The 19,861-nt window shown below is 52.7% G+C and overlaps 2 protein-coding genes and 1 long non-coding RNA gene across 5 annotated transcripts in view; 1 reads left to right on the top strand and 2 right to left on the bottom strand.

Annotated features, from left to right (window-relative positions):
• Positions 1–763: 763 nt before the first annotated feature.
• Cdk9 (cyclin dependent kinase 9) lies at positions 764–7,176 on the bottom strand. The gene is made up of 7 exons (XM_090330690.1): positions 6,605–7,176; positions 6,066–6,147; positions 4,527–4,617; positions 4,047–4,213; positions 3,768–3,939; positions 3,485–3,633; positions 764–1,673 (listed from the first exon to the last, which is right to left on the bottom strand). The coding sequence occupies exons 1-7, from the start codon at positions 7,084–7,086 to the stop codon at positions 1,308–1,310; spliced, it is 1,509 nt and encodes a 502-aa protein (XP_090186816.1). The 5' UTR covers positions 7,087–7,176; the 3' UTR covers positions 764–1,307.
• Positions 7,177–7,382: 206 nt separating this feature from the next.
• The window catches only part of Sh2d3c (SH2 domain containing 3C), a 42,655-nt gene continuing 30,176 nt past the window's right edge, over positions 7,383–19,861 (top strand). Inside the window, exons 1-3 of one of the 3 annotated variants that reach the window (XM_090330684.1) lie at positions 7,383–7,878; positions 12,153–12,306; positions 14,976–15,468. In XM_090330684.1, coding sequence (XP_090186810.1) covers positions 12,162–12,306; positions 14,976–15,468 — 638 coding nt within the window. In that variant the 5' untranslated portion in view covers positions 7,383–7,878; positions 12,153–12,161. Of the gene's footprint in view, positions 7,879–12,152; positions 12,307–12,723; positions 12,887–14,975; positions 15,469–19,861 lie in introns of those variants that run through there. The other 2 variants (XM_090330687.1, XM_090330685.1) reach the window with 2 other exon arrangements.
• LOC150065990 (uncharacterized) lies at positions 14,998–16,481 on the bottom strand. Its single transcript, XR_016535000.1, has 3 exons — positions 16,399–16,481; positions 16,154–16,304; positions 14,998–15,084 (listed from the first exon to the last, which is right to left on the bottom strand). It is a non-coding gene; the product is annotated as an uncharacterized LOC150065990 (long non-coding RNA).

Below are 19,861 nucleotides of genomic sequence, written 5' to 3'. Positions count from 1 at the left end.
GGGCCTGGACACTGTCCCTGAGCTTCTTTTGCTCAAGGCTAGCACTCTACCACTGGAGCCACAGCACCACTTCTGACACTGAGGAATCAAACCCAGGTCTTCATGTATGCTAAGTGAGCACTCTACCACTAAACCACATTCCCAGCCCCTAAGACACACTTTTTTTTTTTTTTTTGCCAGTCCTAGAACATGGACTCAAGGCCTGAGCACTGTCCCTGGGCTTTTTCAAGGCTAGCAGTCTACCACTTCTAGCTTTTTTCTGTGAATGTGGTACCAAGGAATTGAACCCAGGGACTTGTGCATGCTAGGCAAGCACTCTACCACTAGGTTATACTTCTAGCCCCCAGAACACTCTTTTAAGAGGCCAAATCTTCTAGAGGCAGAGGTCTGTTTGACAAAACTATGTGGTCAGAAGGAGCCAGGAAGCTACCTCTGCAATAAACTGGGAGAGCTGTGACTTCCAAGTGACCTGACCAGTAGAACCCAGACAGCTGGCTGTGGGCAAGAATGGAGTGTCTAAATGCAGAAAACAGGGCTAGGAGTTCAGCCTAGCGGTAGAGTGCTTGCCTAGCATGCACGAAGACCTAGGTTCAATTCCTCAGTACCACATACATAGAAAAAAGCCGGAAGTGGTGCTGAGGCTCAAGTGGTAGAGCTCTATCGAGCCTTGAGAAAGTCCAAGGACAGTGCTCAGACCCTGAACTCCAGGCCAGCACTGGCAAAATAAAGAAATAAATGCAGAAAACAAACACAAAGATGCATATTGGAAAAAAAATCAACTTTTAATCATAACTGACCAAATTTCAACTAGGAATGTATGTCTCTGGACAATTGGACAAAAGCATAATAAAATTCCTTTGGAAAAAACCAAGAGTCCTCCCTGGCCCTGATGCCCCTGAGGGCTAGACCAAGTGCAGATTAGCCCTGGGCCCAGCAGGCAGGACTTGGGCTCCCTTCCCAGCTCTATTCCCTCCATTCCCAACTTACGAACTTCTCGCCTCTGGGAATGGCAAGGGACTGTTCCCTCTTCCCACCGCCTTGAGTTCTTATAAAGTCTCTGGCCGCAGGCCTCCTGCTCCACTTCTGTCTAATGTCAATCAAGACTACCTGGGCACCATCCGGGAACAAAGAAGGGCCAAGGTGGCCTCAGCCAATGTTCCTTCCACGCCAGACCACTTGCTGATCATTCCCAGTGCCCAGTGTGGGTAACAAATAAACTATGTGCTGAAAGACAACACTCAGAAGCCCCACCAGTCTCCACAATGCAAGTCAGTGACACAGAGGAAACAGGAGGCCCGCACTGGCCCTCAGAAGATGCGCTCGAACTCTGTCTGGTTGGTAGTGGCTGGATTTCGACTCTGGTTGGTAGACTGCTGGGTGATCTGGCTGCCCTTCCGGCGTGGTGGAGCCAGGTACTCAAACATGGATGTCAGGTGGGTAGACAGCATGCCCTTGAGGTCCGAGGGCATGGGGTCCGACCAGAAGAAATCATGGTTGAGGGCGTCGTCGCTGTCGATGCGCTGCGTGGGGTCCAATACCAGCAGCTTGTCAATGAGATCCAGGGCGTAGGGGTCACGCACATAGGCCTTTAGCCTGTCCTTCACCTTCCGCTTCTGGCCCTTGACCAGTTCTAGCTTTTCAAACAGTTCATACTTGTCCACGTTTGGCCACACCTGGAAGGTGTGGAGAAGAGAGCTGGGGAAGTGTGCTTTTTCACTGGTCAAGCACCCAAAGGGCTAAAACTAAACCTTCCAGTAGAGAAGAACTGGACCCTTCAAGGCAAAGCAGCAATGGCCATCACAGACACGGCACATGCTGAAAGACACACACCATCCAGACACAAGCGCACTTGTTTCACAGAAGCACAGCCCAACACGGACCTAAACTCCTTGCCCAAGGTTATGGTCAGTTTCTTAAATGTTTCTCAAAAGCTCTTGAGCTTAAAAAGCACATTCTCCACATGGTGGCACTATTGAGAAGGAATAGAAACCCGGGACCCCCATTCTCCTGGCTTTAGCAAGTATAGGAGACACCTGTCCCTTCCTTTTTTTTTTGGCCAGTCTTGGGACTTGAACTCAGAGCCTGAGCACTGTCCTTGGACTTTCTCAAGGCTAGCGCTCTACTACTTGAACCACAGCACCACTTCCAGCTTTTTTCTACGTATGTGATACCGAGGAATCAAACCTAATCTTTGTGCATGCTAGGCAAGCATTTTATCAGTAGGCTGAACTCCTGGCCCTGTCCCTTCCTCTTTTAACTTCCTGACTGCCACAACTTTCCACCATCACCTCTCCCTCACAGGTCTGGACTCATCTCAGACCCAAGCAATGATGGAATCAAAATCTCAAATCAAGGCCGGTACAGTGGCTCATGCCTATGATCCTAGCTACTTAGGAGGCTGAGATCTGAGGATCAAGGTTCAAAGCCAGCCCAGGCACTAAAGAGTATGAGACTCTTATCTCTAATTAATCACTAACTAGAAAAGGGAAAGTGGGGCTGTGGCTCAGTCGGGTAGGGTGGTAGCCTGGAGATGAAAAGCTCATCCGGGGTCAGTTCCTTGGTACCACATACATAGAAAAAGCAGGAAGTGGTACTGTGGCTCAAGTGGTAGAGCTCTACCCTTGAGAAAGCCCAAGGACAGTCAGTGCTGGGTCCTGAGTTCAAATCCTGGGACTGGCAAAAAAAAAAGAAATTAAGGAACTTTTCTGCTCAGGCTGGTGTCAGACTGGGATGCTTAGCTCTCAGCTCTGAGGAGCTAGGATTATAGGTCTGAGTTACCAGTGCCCAGCTTTCCTACTTCTTTTGAAAAAGGAATTTTTTTGTGTGTGGGTCATGGGGCTTGAACTTGGCCTGGGTGCCGTCCTTGAACTCTTCAGCTCAGGAATATTTTTATTTTGGGGGGGGGGGGCGGGGAGAGGGACGCTGGTCCTGGGCTTTAACTCAGGACCTGGGTGCTGTTCAAGATTCCTTTTGCTCAAGGCTATCACTCTATCACTAAGTCACAGTACTACTTCTGAGTTTTTCTGAGTAGTTTATTGGAGTCTCACATACCTTTCTTTCTTGCGTGGGCTGACTTCAAACTGAGATCCTCAGACCCCTGAGTAGCTAAGATTACAGACATGAGCCACCAGGCTATTTTTATTATCTTTAAGTGGCTAAATAAAGGGTTTACTATTCAACAAATCAGCTTATAAAGACGATGCATTTTTATCTATCATCCCTTTCATCATTCTCCCCCAGCCCTCCCAACTCAACCCCTCCTCAATCCTCCTTTTCAAGTTACTTTTCTCAGGTATATTTGCAGCAACAAAAAATGAAAGCATTCACAAACACTACAAACACCAACTGGCGCTAGGTTTGCGGCCTGATCCATCCATCAGCCTCCTCACCAGTTCTTCCACTCCATTCCTCTCCTCGGATGACACCCACAACCGGGTCTCTGCATCCCATGGGAACCTGGGTCTCACCCAGCTTAGCCACATACCTCCGGGGTGATGGAGCCACAGAGCTGGCTGATGAGGGCAAGCTGGTGCTGCTCTGTGTTGCCCTGCATGATAGGGCTGCGGGTCCACATCTCCGCCATGATGCACCCAGCTCCCCACAGGTCAATGGGCGGACCATAGTCCCGCTCCCCTAGAAAGAGGAGTACACCAGAAAAGCCCCCTTGAACTCCAGGGCCTCCTGGGACTCAAGGTCCTAGGACGAGGGGGGCGCTGGTCAGGGAGGTGCTCGGCCCCGCCCTTCCCTCCCTGTTCAGGTGTCCTCACCAAGCAACAGCTCAGGTGGCCGGTACCACAGTGTTACCACACGGTTAGTATAGCGGTTAGGCTGGCTGTTCTTGGCCAAGCTGAATGCTCGAGCCAACCCAAAGTCTGCCAGCTTAAGGACTCCATCCCTGGTGATGAGGACATTGGCTGCCTTCATATCCCTGTGCAAGATCTGCAGGGGCACAAGAGTGGGGGTTCAGCCGGCTCCCACAGGGTCCTTTAGTCATCCCTCCCCCTCCCAGGACTGGGAACAAAGACCACACCTGGGTCTCTCCTCACCTTGTTCCTATGGATGTAATAGAGGCCATTGAGCAACATCTGCATGACCCTCTTGATCTCGGACAGCGTGAACTTGACCAAGACATTGCTCAGCAGCCCAGCAAGGTCATGCTCACAGAAGTCAAACACCAGGTATATGCTGCCCTTGCAGCGGTTGTATGGGGAAGCTGACACAGAAAGGGAGGAAGAAAGTCAAAACTCTGCCCTCGACTCACTTTTTCCCAACCAGCCCCCTCCTCCAGCCCAGCCAGTCCACTCATGCCCTCTACAGCACGTTTCTTACTGAGAACAGTTTTTCTGAGTGCCTCCTGTGGATTAGCACTATGGAAGGCCCAGGGGAAGCACAGCTCCAACGCAAAGAGGACCAAAGAGAACAGTATACTATGTCTGAGTCAAGAAGAGGCACGTTAAGTGTGGCCAGTTTTAGGCGTGTGAACAAAGAGGTGCCATGTCTCATTTCTTAAATTACACATGAATTACCTTTGGTTCGACAAATCTCAATCAAGTTGACCACATTCTCGTGTTTTAGAAGCTGGAGGATCTTGATTTCCCGCAAAGCTGTAATGGGGAACTGGGCAGGAAAATGAGAGGACGTGGTAAGAGGCAAATGGAAAGAGATCTAGAATGGACCTGGTGGGGTTTACACTAAGGGACAGAGACTGGGAGCGAAAGTAAGACTATGCTCTATGAAACCAATGCTGAAACCTGGCCTGTAGAATGGGGGTCAGCAGTCATATGACCACAAGGAAGCTGGTTTAAGACAACTAAAACATAACTATAGGCACTTTATGTCCATAATTCACCAAATGTCTACAGTTTCAACCATTAAGCATTAATTTAATTTTATGCCTCGTGGGATGACTAAAAAATTGCTTTGAAGGCCAGGAGTGTAACCTAGTGGTAGAGTGCTTGCCTACCATGCACAAAGCCCTGGGGTTTGATTCCCTGGTACCACGTACACAGATCAAGCTCAAGTGGTAGAGCACCAGCCCTGAGCAAAAGAAGCTTAGGGATAGTGTCCTAGGCCCTGAGTTCTTGCCCCAGGATTGGAAAAAAAAACCCAAACCAAAGCAACAACAAAAAACTAGGTGCCAGTGGCTACTCAGGAGGCCTGCGATCTGATTATCAGTTTGAAGGCAGGCTGGGCAGAAAACTCCAAGAGACTCACCTCCAATTAACCAGCAAAATCCTGTGGCTCCCACCTGTAATCCTAGCTACTGAGGGGACTGAGATCTGAGGATTGCAGTTCAAAGACAGCATGGGTAGGAAAAGTGCCAACACTCTATCTCCAAGTAACCAACAAGGAGGGATGTAGAGCAGTGGCTCAAGCAGTATACCACCAGCCATGAGCAAATAAAGCTAAAAGAGAATGTGAGATCCTGAGCTTGAGCCCCAGTACACACACACACACACACGTACACACGTACACACACACACACACACACACACACACACACACACACACACACACACACACACACACACACACACACACACACACACACACACGTACGTCCTGAAGGGCTAGAGTACTTCTCTGTGACAAGGTGCTTGCCTACATGCATAGGGATTTCAATTCCATTCCCAGCATCACACATGCACAAAACTAAAGAAAGCAAATCAAATATTCTTGCTAAGTTAAGATCTTTGAGAAGCTTGACTACAGCAAAGATGGAGTGAAAAAGTGCCTGCCCCATTCCAGAGTTTGAAAAAAAAAATCATGTATTTTCTTTTTAATTTGAATAAAGTTAAAAGCTAGGCTAGGGACGTTAAAGGGCTATTTACAATCACAGGGTGCTCTAGACTTGCAGCCAAGAGCTGCCCGCCCCTCCTGAATCAAACCACATTCGCCTAACAATGAAACATCAAATATTTCAACCTCTGAATCAAAAAAGTTTAGGTGGAAAGTCAAATCCCCTGCAATAGGTAGATTTCCAAATTCCTGGGTTGAGTTGGATCTGTACCCCAAACTCAAGCAATGACGTTCAGGGCAGCAACCCACCTTAAGCCCGTACTCACCCCCTCTTTCTCATTCTCCATCAGCACTTTTTTCAGGGCCACCTTCTGGCCGGTCTCTCGGTGCTTGGCCTTAAACACCTCCCTGCGGGTAAAGAGCGGAGACCCACGAGGGCTCAGCGGGCGCTGCTGCTGGCCCGCCCTGCCCCACCGGATGGGCAGCGGGGAAAGCAGGGGAGGTGAAGGTCGGGCGGGCATGAGGCAGGGACCCGGACACGAGGCCACTCTGCCAGCCGGAGTCCCGGGTCTCTCCCCCCGAGCCTCTGCGACCTTCCCTCGATCCCCACCCCGCCTCATCCAAGCCCTACGCGGAGAGATCCGCTCCCCTGAGGGGTGTTCTCTGCAGCCCTCCCCGCCCTCCATCCCGGCCCAGGCTCCGTCAGACCGGGACCGAGAACGGCATGCAGCGTGGCCTCCCACAACCAGGGAGGCAATCCAGGCGATGGGAGGCTTCCCCCCGACCCCGGGCCAAGCTCGGGACGCCCGACGTCGGCCCTGGAGGTTGCAGGCCCAGCTCCCGGTCCCTCGGGGCCCAGCCTTACCCGAAGGTGCCTTGGCCGATCTTGGCAATTTTCTCATACTTGGTCACCTCGTCACAAAAAGGGCACTCCACAGAGTCGTACTGCTTCGCCATGGCTGCTTCTAGCGCGCCGCCGCCGCCACCGCCGCCACCGCCGCCGCCGCCGCCACCGCCTCCTCCGCCCCCCGCCGCAGCAGCCGCCGCTCCCGGTCCCGCCGCCGCGCTCCAGGCCCCACCGCGGCCGCGCCACTTCCGCTTCCACGGACACTTCCGTCCTCGCGGCGCCGATCCCACCTCTTCCGGTCGCCGCCCGCCGCCAGGCCCCCTGGGACTTGTAGTTCCCGGGAGGCCAGGGGGAGCGGGAGCTACAGAGGCGCCTCCACCGCCGCCGCCGCTGCCCCCACCTCCTCCACCGCCGCCGCCACTGCTGGCGGCCGCACCGATTGGGGGCGCGGGGATCCGGGGCGCTGGCGCCGGGGCTCGGGGTGGTGCGTCTCGCTGCATCGGCCCGGGCCGCGCTGCTGCCGAGGCTGCTGGCTCTCTGGCGCCCGATCCCGGGCCAGCCGCAGTGCCCTGCTCCTCCTCCTGCTCCGACGGCGCCGCCTCCGCCGGGCTGCGCGGGGCGGCAGGCGGGGGTGGGGGGGGACGGCTTCGGAGCCGCGGCCTTGGGGGCTCCCTGGCCGGGCCCGTGCCCGGGACAGCCGGGCAAAGGAGCCAGACGAGAAGAGCCGAAGAGGAGACGGCCGGAGAGCCCGGGAGGGGGCGCGTTATAAAGGGGGAGGTGCCCGGCCTCGCCCTCCCCTCCCCCTCCGCCCGCCCCTCCCGCCTCCTCCCACTCCCCGCGGCCGCACCTGCCGCCGCCGCCGCCGCCGCCGCCGCCGCCGCCCTCCCGCTCGCTGCCCGCCGGCCGCCCTCGACGCGTCACCGCCCGCGGCCCCTCCTCCGCCTTCGGAGGTGGGGCCCGTGCTCGACCCTTGACTGCGGCCGCGCCGCCGCGTGCCTCAGTTTACCCGGTCAGTGCCTGCTTCCTCCCGAGCTACGAGAGTGCTTCTCCAGCCCCCACAGGCGAAAGCCAGAAACGCCGGGAGAGGAGCGGAGCGGAGAGGAGAGGAGAGGGCGGCCCCGCCGCCGTCGCCTCCGCGGGCGCCGCCATCCGCCGTTGACATGGCAACCGACGGCCGCCAGGGGGCGCGGCGGCTCTGAGGCGACGGATCGGAGCTCGGCCTGGCGGCTCCGGATCCCGTGCTCCTCGGGGAGGCAGGGGTGAGATCCCCCCGCTTGGCTGAGCTGTACCAGGTCGGTCGTCGCAAAATTAAGGAACACTGGTTCCACGCGTAGCGTGCTCAGGAAGCTTGTGGTGTTCTGCTGGGTCCCCAACCAATCGCCCCTCCCCGCCCCCAGTCGGGGCCACCAACCCATTTTACAGGGGACAGCAAAGATCTGGTCATTTGTCCAGGCCACACAGTGACTAAGCTGGGTTTCTGGGGTGAGGAAGATGAGAGCAGGAGTGCATTCCATTTCCCAAGCCTTTCCTGCCTTCAGAGCTGGGCTCTCCCCATCCGTCTGATCCCAGCCCTCTGGTTTGTGCCCATGTTGGTTGAGAAGCTTCCTCCTAGGAGACAGACTTGGCTCGGACGGCCCTAGTGTCCCAGAGGCCCTGTTCTGGGGAAGGGCCCTACAACCCAGGTTCTAAAGGACCCCTTCTGAAGCCAAGAAGGGTTGAGGGCAGCTAAGCCATATGTCAGGGTGTGAACTGGAGCCAGCTTCTTAGCTACACTACTTAGAAGCAAAGAAGTTGGGTGTGACTGATGCCTGTAATCCAGTCATGTGGAAGCCCGAGGCAGGAGGATCAGGAGTTGAAGACTAGTTTGGGCAACTTAGTAAGAAGCAGGGAGGCTGTTGCCTAAATCAGGGGTAGGAAGGGGGAAAAATAATTTCAGTAATTACAACTTAAAGGAAACTATATTGTCCCAGCCCTACACTTAACTCTATGGGAATTATCTTAACTTTCACTCAGCCCTGTGAGGTGGGCAGTATACTTCTGCTGTGCACTTAAAGACCCTGACACTTGGAGGTGACATCACCTGCCACATTGGTATTTAAGCTAGGTCAATCTGGCACAAACCCCATATATTTCCCTGTCAAGACACAGCTGAATCAGGATACAGTCCTAAGACCCAGGGTGCCAGTGTCAGATGTGGGAGGGGACTCTAGCACTGTCCTGGGCTGATTTTGAGACTAGAGCTGAGCCACCTGCCTGGTTCCCACGAACGCTTCCAAGTCACAGCCTGTGGGAGGACGCCTTAACAGTTCCCCCGTGATTTTGTTACCTCCACCCCAATATCCCTGACCAAAAACTTGACAGCTGCCTGTCACTTCCCTCAGAGTTTTGGGCCATCCTTGACCCCTGTGGGGAAGGCCAGGATGATCAGCTTTCTAGGATGGGAACCTTCTAGCTGGGTGATAACCAGAGCCTGTCCCTCTATAGAAGCTGTGCCCCCCTCCGCTCTCCCCACCTCTTCATCCTCTTCTGGCCACTTCACAGGAGGTTATTACGGGGGTGGAGTAACAGAAGAGGAAGCATGCTCAGAGCAGCAAAGTGGCCTGGCTGAAAGCCAGAAAGGAAGGCGTTGAAGTTGGGATTCAGAGCTAGGTGCCTTTGCTTTCAAAGCTCATCATTCTACTAAGCCAGCTAGGCCAACCCAGGAAAAGCAAGTACGGAGCACCTAATGGTCCAGCTCCTCTGGCTCATGGGACTACTAGTAGGGTGAACAGAGACCCACCAGGAAGCAGGAGTCTGTTGGGGATGCCTTCGAAAAGACACAAATGAATGAAATGATGTTTTCAGTAGGAACTCATTATTTCATTGGTACAAGATCACAGGAAGGAGGTTATATTTGCCTCTTTGTACTTAGAGAAGTGACAGTACTTGCCACGGTCATTTAGGAGGGGCCTGAACTCAGGTTGATGGAATCTACTCCCTGATAGTACCGGCCTACCTGCAGAGCCTCTTATTTCCTTCCCCTCCATAACCCCCTCCCCTAATGGCTCCGTGTGAGTCATATGTCTGGGAAGGAGATAAGAAATCACAGCAGCCAGGTGTTAGTGGCTCACCCCTGTAATCCTAACTAATCCTAACTACCCTGGAGGCTGAGATCTAAGGATTGTGGTTCAAAGACAATCCAAGCAGAGAAGTCCCTAAGATTTTTTTTTGTCAGTTCTGGAGCTTGAACTCAGGGCCTGAGCACTGTCTTTGGACTTTCTCAACAGCTAGAACTCTACCACTTGAGCCACAGCATTATTCCCGGCTTCTATGTATGTGGTACCGAGGAATCAAACTCCGGACTTCATGCATGCTAGGGAAATATTCTACCAGTAAGCCATACTACCAGCCCCCAGAGATTCTTATTTTCAGTTAACCACCAAAAAGCCAGAAGTGGAGCTGTGGTTCAAGTGGAGAGCTCTATCCTCAACCACAAAAGCTCAGGGACAGAGTTCAGGCCTTGAATTCAAGCGCCAGGACCAGTACACACACACACACACACACACACACACACACACACACACAATCACAGCAGGAGCTGGGGCGCTGGTGCTGTGATCCTAAATAATCAAGAGGCTGAGATCTAAGGATCACAGTTCAAAGCCAACCCAGGCAGAAAAGTGTATGGGACTCTTATCTTCAATTAATGACTAGAAAAACAGAATTGGAGCTGTGGCCCAAAGTGATAGAGCACTGATCTTGAGCAAAAGAGCTCAGAGACAGTACCCAGTCTAAGCCTCATGACCAGCAAAACAACAAGATAGCAGCATTCTTGGGGGACCTTAGCTAAGCTATCACTGGAGGGACTTGAAGGAGGCAATAGACCAAGGGCATGGAGGAGAATGTGGCATTTGTGGCAAGTCTCATCTGGGTAGAGGTCTTGGCCCTCCAAGGGAGGGAAGGAAAGCCCTTGGTTGGTATTCAGGGCTACAGCACATGGGCTGGCCCCCAGCCACAGGCTAAGGAGGGCCCGGGGGACAGCCACCCGCCAGGCGGTCTCCAACCACACTTGTAACGGCCACTCAAAGAGGCACAATGGGGACTCTGAGCTCAGTGCAGCTACTACACTGAGCCCCATTCATTCTCCCAGGGACCCAGCAGCTGCTCTGGCGCCCTGACCAACAGCAGACCCAGCTGGAAGGCTTACAAAGCACCACTGCAACACAGTCTCTTGGTGGCTAACACTTACAGGCCCCTCACATCATGTTTCTGCTCACCAGGGTTTCCCTGGCCTGGCTTAGTGTGCTGGGTCCAATGGCTCACCCTTCAGCCACAGAATCAGGGTTTACTGAGCCTCTCCCTCCCCATGAGCTGGCCCGACTTCACAGATAAAGAAACTGAGGCCCAAAGAAACATAGGCACTTGCGTATGCTGTACAGCTATTTGAGAGGTGGCCTCGCTAGGAAGCTACCGCTAGCAGATGTCACGGGCTAGGCAATTAGTCCAAGTCACACTGGAACTGTGTCCTTGTGAAAAAAAAAAAGCCAGAGACCCCCTCCTCTGTCTTCTACTAAGAAGACCCCAGATTTCCACCAGGCTTCCAGCGGAAGTCATGACACTCAGTTTTCTGCCTTTGTTTGCCTGTTTCCTCATCTGTTAAGTGGGCAGTGTCAGATCCGTTGTATGAATTCAGATGACCACTGATGGAGATATCCAACTCTGTGTCAGGTACATTCTCAATATCCAGTAGTAGAAGTTGGGATTGTAACCCCATTTCCCCCCAAACCTCATGACCCACCAACCTCATCCTTTTGCTAGACTTTAAGCACCGGTCTACCCAGGCTGTCTGTGAGCAGGACCCTGTCACAGCCCAAGGACTGTCTCCCCTTTTTGGGAGGGCCTTGGGTTCTTCTTTGTCCCATCAGACCTTTCCTTCCCCCTCAAGGAACATTATCCACAGAAGTGAGCACCTCAGTCTCTACAGCTAGACAAGCAGCTACTGGTCTCCTGTGACCTGACTCTTGGTGTCATTTTTATGGAGAGTGCGGGAAAGACTCCATCTAACCTTGAGCTCCCTCTCTCACAGCTCCACAACCAACCTGAGGCAAGACGAGAATGCCAGATCTAGAGCTGGGGGTGTGGCTTAGGCAAGGCCTTGGGTTCAAACTCTAGTGTGTGAGAGTATTTCACACCTCTGCAGGTTTGCTGCATACTTTGCACTGTCCCCATTGCAGCGATTCAGAGACCAAGTCTTCAGAAGCACACAGCACTGGATGAGAGTCTCCTAGTCTTGTTGGCCCCACCCTGCCCACGTGCTGGTACTCTGTACATGGTTTGTACACGCAGAAATTGCACTTCTGTATCTCTCTTTTGCCCACATAAATATGCATATACACAGACACACAGACACAGACACACACACACACACACACACACACACACACACACACACACAGAGTTTTCAGAGTAAAAGTCACTAGCTGTGTGGAAAGGAACATGTAAGGGTATGTTGTAATCCAGTCTTTACCACCAACCTGCATGTGATCTTAACAAATTCTCCCACTTCTCTGTGCCTCTGTTTCCCCAGTTCGGTCCAATGAGTGTGATAGGTCCACCATCATATGTCTCCGCGACCTTTTCAGGCATCCATTCTGCACAGGCTCTGCTCAGTGCCCTGGCCCCTGTGAGATGGGCCCAGAAAGTATTCCCTGCTCACAGAAAGGAAACTGAGGCTCAAGGAAGTAAGTTCTCTATCAGAAGTGACCAGCCAAGATTCAAACTTGGATCTGAGTGGCCAGGGCCCACAGGCCTGCCCCCAGCGCTCTCATCTCTGCCACCAGTCTGTCTCCTGGATACTGAGGACTAGAATAAACCACTTTCACATAGCCTGCCCCTTGGCTTCCCAGCCCCTGGACCAGACCCCCAACAGCTGTTGGCAAGTCCCTACGACCCCCGGCCCAGTGGGCTCCATTCCCAGAACCTGTGGTTTTTTTTCTCCCAGGCTTTTGAGGTCCCATGGGCTTGTGGTCTGCCCACTGCCCCCACTGCTGGGGCCCAGGAGGCCCTCGGGGGCTGGACTCCAGAGGCCCCAGCCCCCGCCCCCTGTGGAGAGGGTGAGAGGGTGGGGCCATGAGAGTTTGGCTGGTTTAAAAATACACAGAGGAAGCCAGTGAGAGGGCAAGAGAAAGGGGAAGGGGTGGTGAGAAAGACACTTCAATCTTGATGTCCACAAGCCCCAAGCAGCCACATGCCAGCTGGCCAGGGGCTTTGTGCAAGTCGCCAAGATGACAGAGGGACCCAAGAAGACCAGCAAAAAGTTCAGTGAGTGCAGCTGTCCGGCATCTGGTTCTTTATTGCTGTCTGGTTTCTGTTTCTCTGCCCATCACTGGCTCCCTCCAGAGAGTTGCTCTGTTGCCATGTGCCTGCACTCTACCCTGAGTCTGTCTCTCTTCCTCTGGCCAGGTGGGTCCCCATCTCTGGCTTCTTCCTGTGGCTGCCTGTCTGTCTGGTTCACTGCGTGTTGAGCTCTCCCCAACCTCCTTGCTAGGCAGGGAGATCACAAAGCCTGTTCCCAGACCCGGGTTCACGCTGGGTCTTGGGAGCTCAGGGAATTGGAGGAAGGTAGAAATGTGTCGTGGGGTCTGCCTTGTGTTCTCAGCAGCAGTGAGGCCAGAAGATACTAGAACTAGACTCCCATTCTTCTTTCCTCAAGTGGGTCTCCTCCTGGCTCCCTCAAACTTTACTCCTTGGATTCCTTCAATTGGACAGTACTCAGTGGAGTCAGGGTGGTGTGATAACAAGGTATGGATGAAAATAAACTTTCCCAAAGCCTCCTGGTCTACGGGGCAGGGTTCAGTTCCAGTCCCTGGACTCAGTTTCCTTCAGATCTCTACCCCAGTAGTTGGTAGGAGCCAATGGCCCCCTGCTGGTCACTAACAAAGTCTCTGTCCAAGGCAGGGTTGTCTAGGACCAGGGCACTGGTTGGCAGTATCTGTAGCTTGGGGGGTAAGGGGGGCACGGGGAGAGGCAGAGCGAGGAGGAAGTACCAGAGCCCTGCTCCTGCCTCCAGCCTCAGCCTCAGCCAGAGCTTGTGTGACCCTGGGCAAGTCCTTTCCTGTCTCTGAGCCTCAGTTTCCATCCTAGTCAAATGGACAGTATAAGTGTGAGGACTTGAGGCGGTGGGAAGTCCAAAGTGGAAAAGGCAGGATTGTTTCTTGTTGTTTTTGTTAATCTTGAACCTGGAAGGAAGAAGCTGCTGCTGCTGAGAGGAGAAACAGTCCCACAGCTGGGGGCAGGGAGGAGTGACCTCACAGCTCATGCACCCCTACGGAAATGGGGAGATGGTATCACCCCAGCTCTGAAACTGTGAGCTCAGCTGACAGGAAGGAGAAAACCACAGACAGAGGCCAGAGACCCTCAGGCTAGGGAGGCCCCCCACTCACCCCAAGGCACTCAAAGGCTGATGGGACACCCCTCACCTATCCAGCAAGCCTCACACACACACGCACGCACACATATGCACACATGCTTTATTACCAACTGTGCCTAAATTAAATCTCAAGTTCCTCATCTGGAAAATGGGGGAGAAGTTACGCCTATAGTGTGATGAATGCAGAAACATTGTCACTGTCACAGTCATCTTTGCTGCTTTTCACTGTGAGCACGTTTCCATGTGAGATCTGTTATTTACATCTTTTTCTTCAATCCTGCTGCCACCCATAGAAGTCCTGTAATCCCTAGCTTACTGATGAAAAAATTACTCAGATCAAGTAACTAGCCTAAAAAACAGGAATTCATGTCCAGGGCTCTGTCTCCAAAGTTGCCAGGTTATTCCACTTCTGGGAGCTGGTTAGAGACTGATTAGGGGTGTCAGTGAATCCCCCACCACCATCCTCAGGGGAGGGTAAAACTGCAGGTAACTTTTTTTTGCCAGTCTTGTGGCTTGAACTCAGGGCCTGAGCACTGTCCCTGAGCTTCATTTGTTCAAGGTCAGGACTCTGGAGCTTAGGACCTGAGCCTTGTCCTTGGACTTTCTTAAGGCTAGAGCTCTACTACTTGAGCCTCAGTGCCCTTTCTGGTTTTTTTCTATGTATGTGGTACCGAGGAATGGAGCCCAGGTCTTCGTGCACACTAGATAAGCACTCCACCACTCTGCTAAACGCCCAGCCCCTTCTGGTGTAGCCCAGATTGGTCTCAACTCGTGATCCTCCTGCCTCCTCCTCCTCGTTGATTACCGGCATGCGCCACCATGGATGGCCTATTGATGTAGTACTGAGAAATTGAACCCAGGGCTTGCTGCATGCTAGGCAAGCATTCTACTAAGTTACATTCCCAGCCTACAGATAACTTTTTTATTGTATTGCTGCACTCATGGCCATTATTTCTTTTTCTTTCCCTTCTGTCTTGCCAGAGTTCTTCAAGTTCAAGGGCTTTGGGAGTCTCTCCAGTCTCCCTCGGTCCTTCACTCTGAGACGGTCTTCAGCGTCTGTCAGCATCCAGTCCCATCAGGAGCCTGACACCTTTGAGGCCACACAGGATGACATGGTGACAGTCCCCAAAAGCCCGTCAGCCTATGCTCGCTCCAGCGACATGTACAGTCATATGGGCACCATGCCTCGCCCCCACATTAAGAAAGCTCAGAACCAACAGGCTAGTCAGAAGATCCAGGAGGTGAGCCCTGAGGCTCAGCTGGTATCTCAAGATCTGCCTAACCCACCAGACATGGAAGGACCCAAGGAGGTGGTGGCTGGGACTGAGGTCATCCTGGAAGACACCCCAGAAGTGAGATCCAACCCTCCAGCAGTGGAGGTGAAGACCTTACAGCAGACCTTACAGCCTGAAGACCTTACAGCAGACACAGACATAAAGGAGGAGGGAACCCCAGAGGATGCACCTCCAGAAAGGTAGGTGTCACCAGGAGCATGGTAGGTGTCACTATGCAGGGATAGTGTCTTTGGCCTCCTGCCAATGCAGCCCCATCCCCAACACAAACATCTGGGCTAAAACAAAAAATAGCTACACTTGAAGGGCTTACCACACCCAGGAATTATGGGAAACCTTCACTGGTAACTAATTTCTCAGAAGAAAACTAGGAAGGAGATGCTACTACTGCTTATGCATGACAGATGAGGAAACTGTGAGGAAGTCATGGGGCCCCATCAGGCTGCACATCCTGCAAGTGAACAAGTTAGGATCTGAAGTGTTGTCAGTCTGACTCAGTCCTGGTAGCCTCCAGCTAGGGTGCCGGGGAACTAGGACTTGGGCGGGGAATCTGCCTGTCTCCAGCTACCTACCAGCTTCTAGTACACCCCAGGGCTGGCTGGGTATCTCATACTCCTCTGCCAAACCAAGTAAGCTGAGAGCCCAACCCACCCAGCCAGGAGTGATTGTGGAAATAAAAAGGATAGTGCCATATGAGCCAAAGGAACTCCAGGGCTAGATGTGGGCCTTGCTTGATGGCTTTTTCCCTGGGATGATACGAGGCATAGCCTCTGTGTACACTGAGCTCTGTAACTGAATCTAGACACGGCCCCTCCTCCCCACTACCCCAGCCCATCATCCTTCTCAACCTCAGTGGAGAGGCAGCACCTTGTAAAGCAGCTGAGGGTATGCCGGTGACACCCTTCTCACTTGCCCTCTCTGAACAGCAGAATGACAGTACTTGCAGGGTTGTGATAAAGGCTTAGGACTAGCTTAGCTCCAAAATCTTCACATGACAGCGTCTGGCGCACTGCAAGCACTAGGTAAATGAGAAATGCTGTTTTTAGGAATAACCAAACTCAGTCTTTTCCGCTATCACTGGCTGCCCTAAGCTGCCTTCTTCGTGTGCCCACCTCCTAAATCCAGCTTCATTCCGGCGAGGAAGAGCAAGCGTTTTATCCGGGAAGAAAGCCTGACAGGTCCACGGGTACTGTGAATCACCCCAGGTCAGAGACTTCCCTGGGAGCCTGGCACCTCCCACCGCGGACGCTGATTGGTTCTCTGGAGGAGGGGCGGGGCGTGCCTAGGAGTGTGACCCCTGGAGGAGGGGCGGGCCTGAGGGGGTGTGTGCTCCAATGGGAGGGGCTTCCTCTGCCCCGGAGTGATGGATTGGAGGGGCGTGGCTAGAGAGGAAGTGGGTGGAGCGTGGAGCCGGGCGAGTGCGGAGGGTTAGGGGGCGTGGCTAGCAAATCAGGATCCGCCTCCAGAGTCCTTCCCTGGGCTCCGCAGTTCAGTGGCCTGAGAAAGGCGGGAGCCACTGGACTGAGGAGATCCCTGGCTGTAGGCACCATGACTGCGGTGGGCCGAAGGTGCCCTGCCCTGGGGCCCCGAGGGTGAGTGATCACACTGGGTCTGGGAGGGCCAGCGGGGGTCGGGTGGGGGCTGGAACGGGGTCTGACAGGGAGATCCACCTCCCTGGGGCAGATGACAGTCCTAGGTGTGGGTTTAGCATCTTAGACTTTTCCATGTCAGCTTTCTTTGAGTGCAACTGTTCACTGCCCTACCCTTAAGTCAGGCTGAGCATCTGCTCATCTACTCAACCAGCAGCCCTGAGAGGGTAGGTCCTTATCTCCCCATTCTGTATATAAGGAAAGAGAAATTTGCTTACTAGTTTGACACAACTAGTAGAAATAAGAACTAGGTTCTGATTTCAACTAGGGCCCCTGAGAAGTTGAGAAACTGAAAATGTAAGTGTATGGCCCAGCTCAAGTCTTTCTCCCTGGTCCTGGAAGTGCCTTTGACATTAGATTTGTCCTGGAGCTGGCCACAGAGAGACTGTTCACCCAGCTCATCCAGGGGTTGAGGGAGCAGGGATAGCAGGTGCCCTCCTGGTGCCCTTTGATCTAGCATCCTACCTACCTCTAGGGATGGTTGAAGTTTTCTCCCAGGAGTCCCAGAACCTCAGCTCTGTGTCTGGGTGTCTCTGCCTGCTTATGTGATTTCAGGCTAGCTCTGCTCCATGCTGGGCCTCTGAATCCCCAGGAGCCCACATAGTTAGAGCCTAATGGTAGAGTGCTCGCCTTGTATGCATGAAGCTCTGGGTTCGATTCCTTGGTACCACATACACAGAAAAAGCCACAAGTGGCAGAGTGCTAGCCTTGAGCAAAAAGTGTCCTGGGGCAGAGGACCCAGGACTGACAAAAAAAAAAAAAGTTCTCAGAAGATTCATCCAACCTATGAAAGAGGGAAGCAGGAGAATTGCCAGTGGAAAAGATGATAGGCTCCGTGCCTTCCTAAGCATCCAGAGGGAGCAGCTGAAGCCCAGGGAGATGGTTTCCCTCCCCCACCCCTGGGAGGCAGGGTGCACCTGGAGCTGAGGAAGGAAGGGGAAGAGGTGAGGTTGCAGAAGTTTCCTGGTGCCTGGGCCCTGCTGAGATCATGGAGGATAAGGAGGGAGGAGGGGCAGTCATCTCCAGCTTTGCCTTTCCCCCACTGCCCAGGGACCACAGCCTTCTGTGGGGAAGCAACAGCATGACCCTGAGAGTCCCGGTCTCCACCCCCAGCTCAAGATACACCAGGGGAGGCAAAGCTCAGAGAGGAAGGGAGGTCTCAACATACCCCATTCACACAGGAACTGTCAGGCCAGAATGCACCTCAGAGTGTTTCTCTACCTCACCAACAAGGAGACTGAGGCTGGGAGGGGAAAGGGACTCTCCTGGGGTCATAGATAGAGCCAGAACATTATCCCTTAGCATTTTCACTTGAGTCACAGTCCCATTTCTGACTTTTAGTTTATTGGAAATTAATAGCCTTATGAATTTATCTGCACCAGACTGCTTTGAATGGTCATCCTTAGATCTCACCCTCCTGAGTAACTAGGATTACAGATGTGAGCCACTAGCTCCTGGCAACCTTTTTTCTTTTGCAAAAGGAAATCTCAACAGTCTCTACTAGTACTTCAGTATTATCTACTTATTTCTTTTCTTTTTGTGTCTATTCTGGGGCTTTAAACTCAGGGCTTGAATGCTGTCTCTGAGCTTTTTTTTGCTCAAAGCTAGCACTCTACCACTTGAGCCACAGCACTACTTCCAGCTTTTTTGGTAGTCAATTGGAGATAAGAGTCTCATAGACTTTCCTGGGCAAGATGGCTTTGAACTATGATCTTCAGATCTCAGACTTCTGAGTAGCTAGAATGATAGGCGTGAGCCACCGGCACCTGATTCTCATTTACTAATCTTCTGTAAGTACTAGGGTTCACATTCAGGGCTTTATGTTTGATCAGCTTGCTTGTTCAACAGGCACTCTACCACTGGAGCCACACATCCAACACAGTTTTCTTTCTTTCTTTTTTCCTTTTTTCTTTCTTTTTCCCTCTACTCCTGATGCTTGAACTCAGGACCTGGGTGCCCGCCCCTGAGCCTCTTTGTGCTCAAGGCTAGTACACTACCATGTGAGCCACAGCACTACTTCTGGGCTTTTCTGATTAGGTTATTGGAAGAAGATAAGAGTTTCAAGACGATGAGCGGTGGCTCTTGCCTGTGATTCTAGTGAGGAGGCTGAGATCTGAAGATCTCAGTTCAAAGGCAGCCGGGGCACTAAAGACCACTAAAGATCGTGAGATTCTTATCTCCAGTTGACCCTAGAAAATGGGAAGTGGGGCTGTGGCTCAAGGGCAGGGCTGTAGCCTTGGGCTGACAAGCTCAGGGATAGCGCCCAGGCCCAGAGTTCAAGTCCCATGACTGACCAAAAAAAATAAAAAGTTTCATGAACTGTCTTGCACAGGCTGGCTTTGAACCCTGGTCCTCAGATCTCAGCCTTCTGAGTAGCTAGGATTACAAACTTTTCTGCCCATGGGAGCCTTAAGCCATGATCCTATGGATCTTGCTTGACCTCCTGAGTAGTTATGATTATAAATATGAGCATCTGGGTGCCCATTTTACCATTATTTCACATGGCTTTCTATAATGCCCTGGAAGGAACACACATTACAGATTATGCTATGGAAATCATTATACCATCAGTTAAATTTGTATTGATTCATTTTCATATTTGCTGAAGTGTACCCATGACCCAGACCTGTTATAAGCTCTAAGAATACAGCAGATTAATCCTTTCCCCCCTCCCCCACCTCCCCACACTAGTACTGGGACTTGAAGTCAGAGCCTCTTGCTTTTATTAGGCTTTTTCACTCAAGGCTGGTATCTTACTACTTGAGTCAGAGCTTCACTGGCTCTTTGCTGGTAAAGTGGAGATAAGAGTCTCAAGGATGGGGCCAGGAGTTTGGCCTAGGGGTAGAGTGTCCAAGGACAGTACTCAGGCTCTGGTTCAAGCCCAGGACTGGCGGGGGAAAAAAAAAAACGTCTCAAGAACTTGTGT

This window comes from Megascapheus bottae, chromosome 3 (assembly GCF_031878675.1).
Source record: "Megascapheus bottae isolate mThoBot1 chromosome 3, mThoBot2.hap1, whole genome shotgun sequence".
Classification (NCBI taxonomy): domain Eukaryota; kingdom Metazoa; phylum Chordata; class Mammalia; order Rodentia; family Geomyidae; genus Megascapheus; species Megascapheus bottae.
Note: the sequence above shows the minus strand (reverse complement) of the source record. Positions and strands in the feature narration are given on the sequence as shown.